Raw genomic sequence first — 14,184 nt, forward strand, 5'->3', positions numbered from 1 at the left:
GCTTCTCTAACTGAGCCAGGCAGGCGCCCCCCTGCATTGATTTTTCATATGGAAAGCCAACATAGCCTTCTAGGAATAAATCCTACTGATGTATAAGCCTTTGAATATGCTACCAAGTTGAATTAGTACTGTTTTGAGGATTTTTGCGTCAGTGTTCAGCAGGGATATTGGGCTGTAGTCTTCTGTTTTCGTAGTGTCTTTGGCTTTGGTATCCGGGTTATGTTGACCTTCAAGAATGAGTCTGAACCGTCCTTTCTCTTTAGTGTTTTCGAAAAGTTTGAGAAGGACTGGTATTAGTTCTTTTTTTTTTTTTTTTTTTAAGACTTATTTATTTATTTATTTATTTAAGAGAGAAAGCACGCACATTTGGAGGAGGGGCACATAGAAGAGGGAGAAAGAGAATCCCAAGCAGACTCCCTGCTGAGTGGAGCCTGATGTGGGCTCAGATCGTGAGCTGAACCGAAATCAGAGTCAGAGGCTTAACCCGCTGAGCCTCCCTGGTGCCCCGCTATTAGTTCATCTTTAAATAATTGGTTCATTTTAGCAGTGACGTCGTTGGGTGTAAGACTTTTCATTGTCGGGAAATTTCTTTACTGATTTGATCTTCTTACTACTTGTAAGTTTTTTCAGATTTTTTATTCTTCATGTTTTAGTCTTGGTAGGTTTTGTGTTCCTTTTTGATAATTAGTGTTTCAGTTTCCATGAAATGCAATTTCTCTGTTCCGCATGGGTCGCGCAGTGTGCTGGTGCACAGCTGTTTACTGCTCTCTCATGATTAATCTTATTTCTGTAGCATCTATAGGAAATGTCCCTACTTACATTTCTGATTTTAATATAATTTCAGAGTTCTCTCCTGTTTTTTTAGTGCATCTAGGTAAAGGTTTGTCTGTTTTGTTGATTATTTCAAAGACCCAGATTTTGCTTTCATAGATTCTTTCTCTTTCTCCACTCTCTTTGCGTATCTCTGTACGACTCTGTTATTTCCTTCCTTTTGCTCTGAGTTCAGTCTGTTCTTGCTCCTTCAGTCGCGAGTTAGGTTCTTGGTATGAGCTCTATCTTGGTTTTTTAACATAACTGTTTTATGTAAACTTCTGCATTGCATTGCTTTTGTTGTGTCCTGTAAGTTTTGGGATGTTGTACCTTCATTTGCTTTTGTGTCTAAGTATTTTCTGATTCTCCTTGGGGTGATTTAAGAGTGCATTTTATAAATTTCAGAAGTTGTGGGTTTTCTGGTTTTCCTTCTGTTACCAACTCCTAACTTCATCCTGTTGTGTTTGGAGAAGGTACTTCATACGGTTTCTATCTTTTTTAAACTATTGAGACTTAATCTGTGGCCTGAAATGTGCTCTGTGTTGGAAAGTGACCCCAGCGCTCTTGAGAGCAGCGTATATCCCGTTGTGGGTGAAGGTGCTCTCTGTCCCTCGTGTCTGTGCTCCACTGGGGTAAGTCCCGTATTTTCTTATTTTTTTATGTGTCTTCTTTCTGGTTGTTCTGACCATTATCGAGAGTAGGCTGTTGAAGTCTCTGTCACTGGAGAAACGTCAATTTCTCCCTTTAGTTTTGTCCATTTTGGCTTCATTTGTCGATGGTGCTTCGTCACTGGACAGTGTGTTGCCCCGTGTGGGGATGTTCACAATCGTCAGATCTCCGCTGTGCCGAACCCTGTGTTAACACGGGACGCTGCTGCCCGTCCCGTGCAGTCCCTTTGGAAGTCTGCGTCTCTGATACTAGTTTAGCAACCTCTGCTCTCGTTTGGTCACTCGGCGTGGAATGCCTTTATCCGTTCTTTCACTTTCAAGCTATTTCTGTCTTTTGATCTAAAATGAATCTCTTGGGGGCACCTGGGTGGTGCAGTTGGTTGGGGGTCCAACCCTTGGTTTCGGCTGGGGTCGTGGTCTCCAGGTCATGAAATCAAGCCCCGCACACAACACAAGGTCTGCTCAAATTTCTGTCTCCCTTTCCCCTGCCCCATCCCTGCAGGCTGGCTCTCTGTCTTACTCTTGCGTGCTCTCTCTCAAATAAATAAGTCTTTCTAAAAAATAAATAAAATGAGTCTCTTGTAGGCAGCATATGGTTGGGTCGTGTATTTTATTCACTTTGCCAGTTTCTGGCTTGGAGAGTTCATCTGTTTACGTGACAGCAGTTGCTGGGAAGGAGGGACTGCTCTGGGGGACCGTGGTGACAGTTGATTAAGTGTCCGACTCTTCATTGTGGCTCAGGTCCTGATCTCAGGGTCGTGAAATCTAGCCCTGTGTCGGCTCCCCACTCAGCAGGAGTCTGCTTGAGACTCTCTCTCCCTCCGCCGCTCCCCTCACTTGCACTCTGCAAAGTATTGTTGTTCAGTGAAGGGACTTCTGCCGTCTTGCTCATTGTCTTCTGTGTGTCTCACACCTTTCCTGTTACTCATTTCCGGCATTCTGTTTTGTTTGTGCTTAGTTGATCTTCTGTAGTGAAACGTTTGGATTCCTTTCTCATTTCCTTTCGTGTATCTCCTACGGGTTTTGTCTTTGAGGTGCCCGTGGGGATTGGGTTGGGCAACCCGCGGTTGTGACCTTCCAGTTCGGATTGTCCCTGCTTAGTTTCAGGGACACAAAAAATGGTTCCATCTCTGCCTCTCAGTTGCTGATGTCTCCAGTTGTATCTTTATGCACTGTGTGGCCCAAAATATGTAGTAATAATTCTTTTAAATGCATTGATCTCTTAGTTATGGGGGGATGGAATTTAAACCCAAAGTTACAGTAATAGTTTTTTGACTGATAATTGCTTTGTTTTACCATGTTAGTCTCTTAAATCACATAGAAAATGAAGAGTAGAGTTATAAAGTATTCTTAGGAATATACTAGCTTTTTAAAGACTTATTTATTGGTCTTAGAGGTGGGGGGAGAGAGGAGGGGAGGGGAGGGGCAGAAGGAGAGCCTGTCTTCCTGCTGAGTGTGGAGCCCAGCTTGGGGTCCGTCTTACGACCCTGAGACCGTGCCCTGAGCTGCAGTCACCCGACTAGACACCCAGGTGAACCAGGATTACGATAGCTTTTGTGGTTGCCTCGTACTCACCTTCGCTGAGACCCTGATTTATTCAGATGACTTCCAGCTGCATCCAGGGTCTTTGTGTTTCAGCCTGTAGGACTTCCCTGAGCCTTTCCTGGCCGGTCCGAGCGTCGTGAGCGCCCACAACTTTTTCTTTCATGCCAGTGTCTTCATTTTTCCAAGATTAATTGCCAATACCCAAGCTTTCCCCTGGACGTTAAAAACCTTAGCAGGTTCCAGAGCTCAAAATAGTTTCCTCAGTTTCTGCCCATGCAGTGTTGTTTGGTTGCTATGGAGACGTCTTCCCAGAGCCCTTTCCTTCGCTCGTCCGCGGAATCTGCGGTGCCACACAAATAAAGTGGGTATAAAAGAAAACAGTCTTCAAAAGCGTTTTGAAGACTTACTTGCTTGAGAGAGTGTGCCCCAGCAGAGAGGGGCGGGCGGGGAGAGGCCGTCCCAAGGAGGCTCCCCGCGGAGCAGAGCTCGGCCTGGGGCTCCATCTGCGGACCCTGAGATCGTGACCTGAGCTGAAATCGGGAGTCGGTCACGTCACTGGCTGAGCCCCAGGCGCCCCTTCAAAAGCCTTTCGGAGTCCAGATCTCTTCTCCGACCAGGGTAAGTGGCTTGCCCAGTGCCGCGGGCGGCCCGAGCCTCCCCCGGTCACCGCCACAGGGCAGCACACGCGGATTCTCCGTTTTTCTCCGTCTGCAGAGGGGCCGCCGCGTCACCTCTCCGTTCGGTAAAGGCGCTTCTGCTTGGGAGAGCCACCTGTGCGGGTACCTCTCCGTCCCTCCGCTCAGGGGACGTCGAAGCACCCGTAACCCCGGGAGACCAGGAACGAGGCTTTCTCTCCGATTTACAAAAGCTTCCTGTTTTAAGGATGTGCTAATTTTAGAGAGCGAGAGAGTGGGTGCACGGGGCGTGGGGGCAGAGGGAGAGAGAAGCTCGGGCAGGCTCCCTGCTGAGCGTGGAGCCCTGTTCGGGGTCCATCTCGCGACCCTGAGACCACAACCTGGCGCGACACCGAGTTGGCAGCTTAACCGATTGCACCACTCAGGTGCCCCGCAGGTTTGTGGAAGTTCTTCCTGAACTTCTGACACTTAATTTGTTTGATGAGTACCTGAGACGAAACACTGTGATGTCATGTAACGAAAGCCCGTCTGCCTCGAATCCCAAGAGGCGTCAACCCCGCGGAGATCACCTGGTTTACAGTCTTGTCCCGAGGGAAATCCCTTCCGCCTCTTTGGTTGCCACTGGCACCATGTTTCTTGGGATTGTTCGTTCAGTATCAGCTCTTGGACAAGAATGTCCTTAAGTATTCCACCAAATACCCAGAGTGGAGAGAGAGGTCTCCCCAGTAAACCGTTTTCTCCACCGAGGGCTGTGCGTGCGTCTGGTTCCGCGTCAGACCCCTGAGCACGAGTTGGCCTTCTGGCCGAGCGCTCTGGCCCCGACTCACGTGCTGATGTGCTGGTCGAGCGCTCTGGCCCTGACTCGTCCGACCCTCGGACGCGGGCGGTTCCTGGTGGCGCCTGCACCAGGCTCGCGCGACGTCGACAAGGACGTGGAGTGGGGGCCCCACGTGGCCCCTGCTGTTCCCTTCAGCTCCGTCGTCCTCTGGGCTCCTGCACGGGTCGTGTTAGAGCCGTGATGACTCTCCCCTCCCCCGAGTGTGCTCGCTTTCGGGGGGCCGTGCCCCTGACGCTCGCCCGGGCTGGGGACGCTTGCTTTGCTGTCAGCCAGTCACACCGCACGGGAAAGTAACCCTTTCCACGAGAAATCCCAACCACGTCCGAGAAACTAGTGCGGATGCCCTCAGCCCCCACCTGAGCACGTGTGTTCTCGGTGTCTCAGAGCAGGCCATGAGGGCTTGGGTTTGGGCTTAAGGAAAATGGGTTCTTCATCCAGGCACAACTCCGTCTTCATGAGACCGGGCTCCTCCTTCCAGCCCGGGCTGCGGGTCTGTGGTGTCCGCAGGGGCCAGGACGGTGTTGAACTTGGACCTGAGACCTTCAGCCTTCCTGGTGCCTTTTTCCTTCGTCTGTGACCTTGCCGCTGTGATGAGATCTGCTCGTGCTCACTCACCTGAAGACCCAGAGCCCCGTGTGAGCCCCAGGCACAGGGAGAGCCCGTTCTCTGCTCCCCTTGGGCTCTCCAGGAGCTCACGGCCCTGCCGTTAACAGAGTTCTCTCTCAACTTCCCATGGGGTCACCAGGTTGGACACTGTGTTTTATTGTTTTTTATATTCCGAGTACCTAATACGGAGCCCGATGCAGAGCCTGTCCTCGGTCGGCACATGTGTGTTCGCTGAGCTGAGCCGGAGCTCTGTTCCTGCTGCCGGCGGTGCCTGTGCAGAGCGGGGTGCGGGGCGGCTCACCTCAGCGAGAATGTGGGTCCCCTGGGTGATGAGGGTTTTGTTAACTCACGATCCGTTAGGTGGGAGGTTCAAGGAACGTTTCATAAACCCAGTGTTGTTTCTTCTTTAAGCACTTGTGGCTTTAAGAGCAAACCCAGAGGAGCCGCTCGTGCGTTAGATTCTAGAGCAATTCTGTGTCGCCTTCCATGACCTCCGTGCAGCACCCACGATGAGACCCGCTGGCCGGAGCGCGGACCCTGCTCCCACGTTCACAGCACGAGCGTCCCCCGTCCCGGCTCGTCCCCGGCTGCCGGGGCGACTAATGGTGCTTTTCCCAGAAGTGGGGCTGGGTCTGCCTACGTGGGAGGGGCTCGCTGCCGCCTCGCACGGCTCAGCCCTGGGGGACGTCGGCTCCGGGGAGCTAAAGACACGTTTGAAACCATGAACTTGGAAAAGTTTCCCTTTTCCTCTCAGGTTGGATTGGCCAGTAAGTTTCTGTGAGAAAACTGATTTTATCAGATACGTTTGCCGGATTATGTAATCCCTCGTGTGCAGTCTGGCTGGGGCGCCTTCCTGTCCCCTCGGTCACGCGGGGCAGGGGAGCGTGGCTGCTGGCCGTGACTCGTGTGCCTCCCGCCCCCGGCCGTGACCCAGCTCGGGTGTGTGTGACCGTCAGCAAACCGCCTTCTCTGAGCCCGGCTCCCTGATCACAGACCTGGGACGCCCGCCCCTGTGCCCGTGGGGTCTGTCACACGGCAGGCGTGTGCAAGTCCGACGCGGTCCCGGCCCGGAGAGGGGCCCGAGCCCTCGTGTGTCCCCGCTTCCTCGCGGCGCTGCGGGACCGCAGGACAAGCCTTGATGTGCTGACCTGCCTTTCGAGGGCCGGACACGGCTGCTTCGGTTGCCGGAATGCCAGGTCCGGGGGCCCCCGAGGAGCCGTGTGTGGGCGTTGCAAGCCGGGAGTGTCCGCCCAGTCCTCCCGCACGGCCGGGGCTGGCTTCCGCCGCGGCCTTCCTGCGCCCACCCGGGGCGCTGGGGGCCGGGCCCGGGCACTGAGGGTGGCCTCGCTGTCTTGCAGATGTCTCACGCAGCCACCAGTGCCTTCTGCCGTTCCATTAAGCTGCAGTGTGAGCTCTACCCCTCTCGAGAAGTGGCCATCTGCCTGGACCCGTACTGCGGACTCGGGTTCGTCCTGTGGTGCCTGTGCAGGTGAGTGAGCCCCGAGCGCCGTCAGTCACGTCCGCGTTGGAGACCGTCTCCCGAGCAGACGGCAGCGGCGGTGGGGGGCTACCCCTCCCGAGGGGCGGGCGCGGCTGACTGTCGGCTGGGCCACCGTCCCGTCCCCTCAGCCCCGCGCTCGGGAGGAGCAGGCATGTGGCGGTGGCGCCCGCGCTCCACAGCGAGGGCTGAGACCCACGCACACCCCAGGCCTGGCTCCTTCTGGTCGGGGCCGGCGAGGCTTCGGTTCTCTGCCGTGAGCCCCGGTCTGGGGTGTGCACTAGTCGGTGGGCACGTCTGGCTCCCTCCTGCTTCGGGCGCCTCCGTGCCGTGGGCAGGAGGGACTTCAGCTGCAGGAGGGCGGGGGCCTCCCCGTGAGCCCCCCAGGGCCGGCCGGGAGCGGGCTCAGCGGGGTCTGCGGGGACGGGCGCACGGGCAGCCGCACCGGCATCTCCTCGGACTCTGCACACGTGTTCGCCGTAGACACTGAGGGAGCGCGGCGTAGCGCGGAGAACAGGACGACCTCCGTGACCGGACCGCCTCGTGACGCCAGCAGGTGCGCGCCTGGACGGTGGCGTGCGTACGGCCTTCGGGTCGTCCTCGCTGCAGGCATCTGGAAGAACGGGAAGGACGCCGCGGGACAGCCAGCGCCGCCGTCCGACTCCCCCAGACCCGCTTCGGACGGTCCCGTTTCATCTCTCCTGGCAGTTTTCTCTGCCCCCGTGTTCCGTGCGGCACTTTAAAGCAGCTGCGAACGACGCGACGTCCCCATAAGCCGCCGAGTGTGCACACGGTCTCGTGGCCGAGCCTCCGTGTGGCGGTGACAGCGAGATGCTGCCCTGTGGGCGCGGCCGCGACCTCCCTGCTTCCCCGTGGCCTCTCACGTCTTCTGTCAGGCCCTGCGGGGCACCTCGGAAAGCAGTTGTTCCTGCGCGTCCGTGCTATGTAATTGTACCAAGGGGGATTAAAATCCAGTCCTGTGTCTCTGAAAAAACCATTTTTGAAAAAAATCCCGAATTTTTGCAATTCATTCTAATTAGAACAATTAAAGTTTTGAGAGGGCAAATTCAGTTAAATTATGCAGTGATTGTTGCCTCACTGCACAAGGCATCGTATCGCGGGGCCGTTTTCTAGGGCAGTAGTTCAGAGTACGGCATTCCGGCAGCGGGCCAGGTGACAAGGACGCCTGTCCTGAGCCGCCCACTTTAGAGGGGACCGTGTGTCCCTTGGCGAAGGTGCCGGTGGATGGAGAGCTTTCCCACCCCGGGGCTTGCCGTGCCTAACCCTCGTGAGGTCCCTGGAGAGACCGCCTGGAGGCGGGGAAGTGACGGCTTGACATGCGGGGGAGCGGGGCCGCACTGGGGCTCGGGGCAGCGGCTGTGAGGAGCCCGCAGCGGACGGGCGTCTTCCGAAGTCCCGACCGTGTCCGGGGACGGCCTCTGCAGCAGTACGATGAGCACACGTGAGCACCGGACACTGCTTCCTTCCGGGGTCCCTGCAGAAGCAGACCCAGGCAAACTGGCTGACAAGCCCGACCTGGGAGCGTCTCCCCAGGAGAGCCGAGGATGCCCCGTGCCCGTCTGTACCGTGGACACCGCCGTCCTCTCCGATGAGCGCGCGTTCCCTCGGGAGATGCCGGTGCAGGGCCGGTGCAGGGAATGCTCAAGGTGAACCGGCCTGTCCTTTCGTGCGAGGAAGCCCGCATGCTGGAGGTTGACGTGTGCTTTGGAGGGGCTCCCGCTGGTCAAACTGGGGACATTTCAGCGTCAAAATGAAAGATTAAAGGAGATAACACCTGGAATAAAATAGGAAATTATCTCACTGTTCAGACAGATGAACAAACTGAAGGCTTGATTGATGGAGTGGACATCTAGAGAACAGTTAGGAAGGTGGGGGCACAACCTTCACGGCAGGGACACGGGGCCTTCGGGCGTCACCCAGAGAGCTGCGGTGAGGGAAACAGCCTCACGTCCACGGTCCTCCTGACAAAGACCTTCCCTGAACCACTGAGCCCAGAGAGCTTCAGGCCCGGGCTGAGGGACGCCCACGGCTGCTGTCTGTGACCACGACCGCCAGGGTCAGGGTCACGGGAGCCCTGAGGACCCCGGCGGGCTGATGGCGTCTGCGTACGAGTCTCCGAAGTCTGCTTTCTCTGTAAAAGTCACTGTCAGGACGACCCGCAAACAGGTCCGAGGCTTCGGGGAAGAAATGTATCCGTTTCCCGATTTTGACATCTTCGTTGGTCATATGGAGAAAAATAAACTTGCTTCCGGGAAACACCCGCAGACGTATTTGGGGCTGATGGCATCTTCGGCCAGCGTCCCCCCTCAGGTGATTCCTAGGGGAAAAAGTTATTTCTACTTAGAAGTTTTCTGTAACTTTGCAATGGTTTCAACAGTTCTAAAAAGTTTAATACAAACGGTTTTTTGTGTCTTCATCCAAAAGTTCCCTTCACTCATAAAACAGAGGATTATTTCTCTGAGAATCATGATAAAAGAATTGTTTCAAAACACTCTTAAGATCAAGTATATATTTAAAAAAATTTTTTTAAAGATTTTATTTATTTGTTTGACAGAGAGAGATCACAACTAGGCAGAGAGACAGACAGAGAGGGGGAAGCAAGCTCCCCGCTGAGCAGAGAGCCCGATGCAGGGCTTGATCCCAGGACCCTGGGATCATGACCTGAGCCGAAGGCAGAGGCTTAACCCACTGAGCCACCCAGACAACCCAAGATCAAATATATCTGAAAAAGGATTTCCAATCATTGATAATCATGGGTTAGAAGTTTCAATATTGTTAAAATGGAAATTCTCCACAAATAAATCTAGAGATTTTGTGTAATTCCTGTCAAAAATATCAACAGGACTTTTTTGATCTTGGGGTTTTTTTTTTTTTGGTTTTTTTTTTGGAAGAAGTGGACAACTTTTTTCTAAAGTTTAAAAAAATGCACAATATCTAGAACAATCTTGGAGTAGAGTTACAAAGTTGGAAAACTCAGACTTCCCAATTCCAGTACTTACTGCAGTACCCAGACTGGGGCGGGCTGGCACGGACGTAGCAGGAAGGCAGATGCAGGAACAACGGCCCTGAAACAGAATTGGGGGTCTACGACGCTGGGCCTCCTACGTGTGGTCACGTCATTTCTCAGCGAAGATACTGCGGCAGGTCAGGACGAAAGGGTAGTGTTCTCAGTGGATGATGCTTGGGAATGTGGGACTTTGATGTGCAAAAAGATTCAACTTTGACTTTGCGTCATATAAATAAACTCACAGTAGGTTGCAGACACTGGTGTAGGAGCTAAGCGTCTTAGAAGAAGACAGGAGTCTGCTTTCGTAATCTTGAATGAGGCGGAGTTCTTAGATGTGGTGGCAGTGGTACAATACGTAAAGGAAATCACGAAAATGTGGCTTCAATAAAATTAAAAATGTGGGCACACCAGAGACACTCTGAAGAAAGTTGGAAATATGAGCCACAGACCAGGGGGAAATGTGCAAATCGTGACCGGGTAGAGTCCCTCCAACCAGGTACAGAATGAACTCTCAAAGCTCAGAAGATGACGTACACCGTGATTTGAAAATGGGCAACAGGTTTGAATAGACATTTCAGCAAAAATACACAGATGACTTACAAGTACATGAAAAGATGCTTCACATTTTTTAGGGAAATGCAAATTAAAACCAATGAGCTAACACTTCATACCCACCACAGCCCATACAACCGCAAACCCTGAGTCACGAGGCTGAAGAACTTGTATTTTCCGGTTTCAACTAGCCCCAGAGCAGCAGTAACCAAGGGTGCGCAGAGACTGGAAGTCTAGGCTGTTGGCGGGAAGGTGAAATAGTGAAGCCACAGTCCGGCACGTTCTTAAGCTGAGCTCCGTATGTCCAGCCGTTCCGCTCCTAGGCATCCGCCAAAGAGAAGGGAAAACATCCCAAGCTGCGGGTGTGAAATGTCCCCAGTGGCCTTCGTAAAATCGAGACAGAAAGAGAAAGACGCAGCGCACAGCTCCGCCCGCCGGTGAGAGGACGTTGGTTCATGTCCACACGGGGCGATGCCGCTGTCGTGCGGTGAAGCCTCGGAAACTCGGAAGACCACACATTCCGTTCGGAAACTCGGAAGACCACACATTCCGTGATTGTATCGCTGACGCCGTTTCTCGGGAGCGTCTGGGACGGGCCACTCTGCGGGGACGGGAGTGGAGCCGCGCCTGTGCGGGGCTGGGGGCGAAGCAGGCCGGGGCCCATGGGGCTGGAACTGAATAGACACTTGCTGAAATGTCGATTCACTATTTCACGTTCTGGAACTGCGTTGCGTTGAGGACGCAGCTCTGCCGATGGAGAAAACCCTCCAGTCCCGCGCCTCACACGGCGAGGGATTCACGGTGCACACGCGCTGCCTCAGTAAGACTCTTTGAAACGGGAACAGCCTGTCATCGGGGTCAGTGACGCGCACCTGGGCACGGTGCAGACGGTGCCCGCCCACGCAGGGTGACGGCGTTGTGGCGAGCCAGTGCCCAGGGTCTGACGGTTGGTTTTCTCGGCTTAATAAGCTGAAATCACCAAATGACGGGTGTGAAATTTTATGTGTCAAAACGTCTTCTTTTTCCTCCTAGTCAGCCATGGCTTCCTTTTTTTAAATAGACGATTTTTCAGAACAGTTTGAGGTTCGCAGCAAAACTGAGTGGAAGTTGCAGAGCTTTCCCGCAGACCTCGCACGGCCACACACGTACCACCTCCCCCGTCATCAGCATCTCCTGCCCGGGTGGGACTTCTTGATTTTTTTTTAAGAATCTAGGGTCCTAGTTGATGCGTTGTCGTGACCAGAGTCTGACTTACGTCAGGTCACTCTACATGGAGCTCAGAGAGGGACTGGTGGCCGAGGAGCAAAGTCCGTGCAGCAGAGCCAAGGTCGTCTCTTCAGCAAGGGCACAGGGACAATGGTGGGTCTGTGTGCCAGAAAAATGGGTCTTAGACCCATAGACTGTGCCAGTGGGTCAAAAAAAGGTACAGACTTTACCGTCTTCACAAGAATTCGCTCAGAGTGGATCTTAGACCTGAGCGTGAAACATGAAAGCATTCATCTCCTGGAGGGAAAAACCCACATGACTTGGGCCACGGTGGTGACTTCTTAGACATGACGCCAAAAGCCCGTGACCGTGATAAGATGGACTTCATGCAAATGAGTCATTACCGTCAGGAGAACCAAGAGGCGAGCCACAGATGTGCAGAAAATACTCCCCCGTGACCCCTTAATCCTCTTGTTCTGTCCAAGGTTTGCATCTAGACGAGACTCGCTCTGGTTACAGGAATTCTCAGGGACTCTTCGTCCTCAGTACAAGCAGCCTGCTGCCCGGTAGGTTGGCCCTGTCTGAGGAAATGTGTGGCCGGTGCCCAGAGATGGGTACCGGTTAGTCCGGGAACCAGTGCGTCAACCTTGGCTGGGCTGAGCAAGGGAAGGGCACGAGGGAAGTGGTTCCGTCTGTCCTCTGTTGCTGGCACTTGTTAACTTTGTTCCTAATGTCGAGTCCCATCGGGTTGGTGGGAATGAGGAGAGAGGTGCACCAAACCTGATTTTCCCAAGCCTCGAACTCCGCACGGGGTCCCCAGCCCTGTCGTGGGGGACGCTGTGATCCGGCAGATCGCTCGTCCTGACGCTTGAGCTCAGAAGGATAATCCGGGCTGTTCTGCACTTTGCTTCCTGCATTTGGATCTCCTTACGTAGAACCTACAAAATAAAACCCTGGGAACAATACAGAGATACGTCGTCATCGGTAAGAGGAATGTCGTGCTCAGGTTTTACCCGCACTTTGACGCCCTAAGCTGAGGGGCTCGGACGTCCTGGAGGTGTTGGCGGGAGCGTGGGAAGCGCCAGAACCCACGACCACGTGAATTTGAGCTGCCGTAAAACCGTGCAGGGAGACCTAGTTGGGTGTCCTGTCGACCTGGCTCGTGGACGGGCTGAGGAACCTCGGCCCCAGCATTCCGGAGAAGCGGCTGCGTGCTCCCCGCCGGGAAGGAGTGTGACGTGCGGGCTTGTCTGCCTTGTGCAGGAGCCGTACTCGAGCCCTGGGATCGTTCTTGTGCGTTTAGCGGAAGAAGATTTTCTGTTGCGCTTGGTTCTTTCTCCTTCACGTTGGCGTTAACACGTCCACCACCAGGCAGGCCTCTCCTTCAGAGGAACAGCGCGTGTGTGCTGCGCCTGGACGCTCGGGCAGGGGACGGACGGGGAGACTCTGCCCAAGGCTGCAGAACGAACGCTGGCCTCCACCAACCAGGCCACAGGGGTTGCCCCGTGTGTGTGTGTCCAGTTCCCAGGGGCTGCCTGCCGCCGGGGAGAGAGCGTTGTGTCTTACAGCCCTGGGGAAAGCGTCCGCACAAACGCTCCGTGAGACCTCCGGGCGTACGGGGTGGTGGCGTCCCTTGGCCCCAAGACACAGGGGCGCAGCTAGGGAGAGGCCTGGTTTGTTTCAGACCCCACGTGTATGATTCTCGGAAGGTTACCTGGAAAATAACGTGGTACGCCTCAAAAGTGAGACCGTGGATAGGACACGCTTCCCGCACCTGACGGAAACTGCTTGTCGAGAGCCTCAGCTCTGCACAGAAGGACGTCTGGTTTCCACAAGCCACGTCGCTGGGTGTTCCTGGCCGTGGTTGCGGCGGCCGCTGTAGGAACCGATGCAGAAAGACGCGTGGCCGTGCTGTTCGGGCTCCTGAGTAACCTTCGTAGAAAGGGAGCTTCAGTGATTAGAAATGATTAGAAACTAATGAGTTCATTTCTGCGAGACAGACGTCGCAGAAAAGCTGACAGATTGTCGAGTGTTACAGTCACGGGCACGGGGTCTTCCCTGCTTTGCCGCACTGACCCAAGGGTGACTTCCTGCCCCGTCCCGGAGGCGGGCGCCGCTCTGGGTGAGCGTGCGGCCCACAGAACGTCCGTAGCGGCAGGATGGCAGAGGACATGTGGAAGTCGGGCTGTCCTGACCCTCTCCTGGTGGCTGAGAACCGCCATGTGTCCTCGGATCTCGGCACATTTCCTCCCAGCTCGACCCGGAACCGCCTCTGCCTCTGTTCTGGGCTGTGGGCAGCCCTTTAAACAGTGTCTGTCCCCAGATTCCCTTTCTCAGAAGGATCCAGGAAGATCCAGACATCCTCGTGAATGAACTTGCCACTTAAAATTAGCTCCCCCCGATGGTCCAGGATCCTCCTTGGAGTCACACTCGGTTCCCTCCCGCACTGGCTCACCGTCTGGAGCGCGTGGCCGCTCAGCAGCGGGGCCTGAGCGCTCAGCAGCTGGTGGCGTCTGTGGTCTTGCTGAGAAGCGAAGGACCCGGTGCTGCAGGGGAGGGTTGTGTGTGCGAGAGAGGGACGTCCTTGACAGAAGCCTCGGAAAGCTGTCGGGACCTGGCGTTAACCGTGGAGAGGTGTGGGGGGCGAGGAAGGGTCACACCTGCGAAGGTGAGCAGGTCACAGGTCAAGGCGGGGTGAGGGTCCAGCTGGCCGCTGGCTGGTGGCCTCTGAGCATAGCAATGGGCCAAGGCACTTCCCAAAGCAAGAACAGGGTCTTTGACGGGTATTTACTGCAAGT

General features: G+C 54.7%; 1 protein-coding gene across 2 annotated transcripts in view; it reads left to right on the top strand.

The window, feature by feature from the left end:
* DIP2C (disco interacting protein 2 homolog C) overlaps window positions 1–14,184 on the top strand; it is a 347,920-nt gene that overhangs the window by 286,148 nt on the left and 47,588 nt on the right. For both annotated transcript variants that reach the window (XM_044229196.1, XM_044229198.1), the window contains one exon: window positions 6,461–6,591. In XM_044229196.1, the coding sequence (XP_044085131.1) occupies window positions 6,461–6,591 (131 nt within the window). The remainder of the gene's footprint in view (window positions 1–6,460; window positions 6,592–14,184) is intronic.

The sequence above is a fragment of the Neovison vison genome, chromosome 12 (genome assembly GCF_020171115.1).
Source record: "Neovison vison isolate M4711 chromosome 12, ASM_NN_V1, whole genome shotgun sequence".
Taxonomy (NCBI): Eukaryota; Metazoa; Chordata; class Mammalia; order Carnivora; family Mustelidae; genus Neogale; species Neogale vison.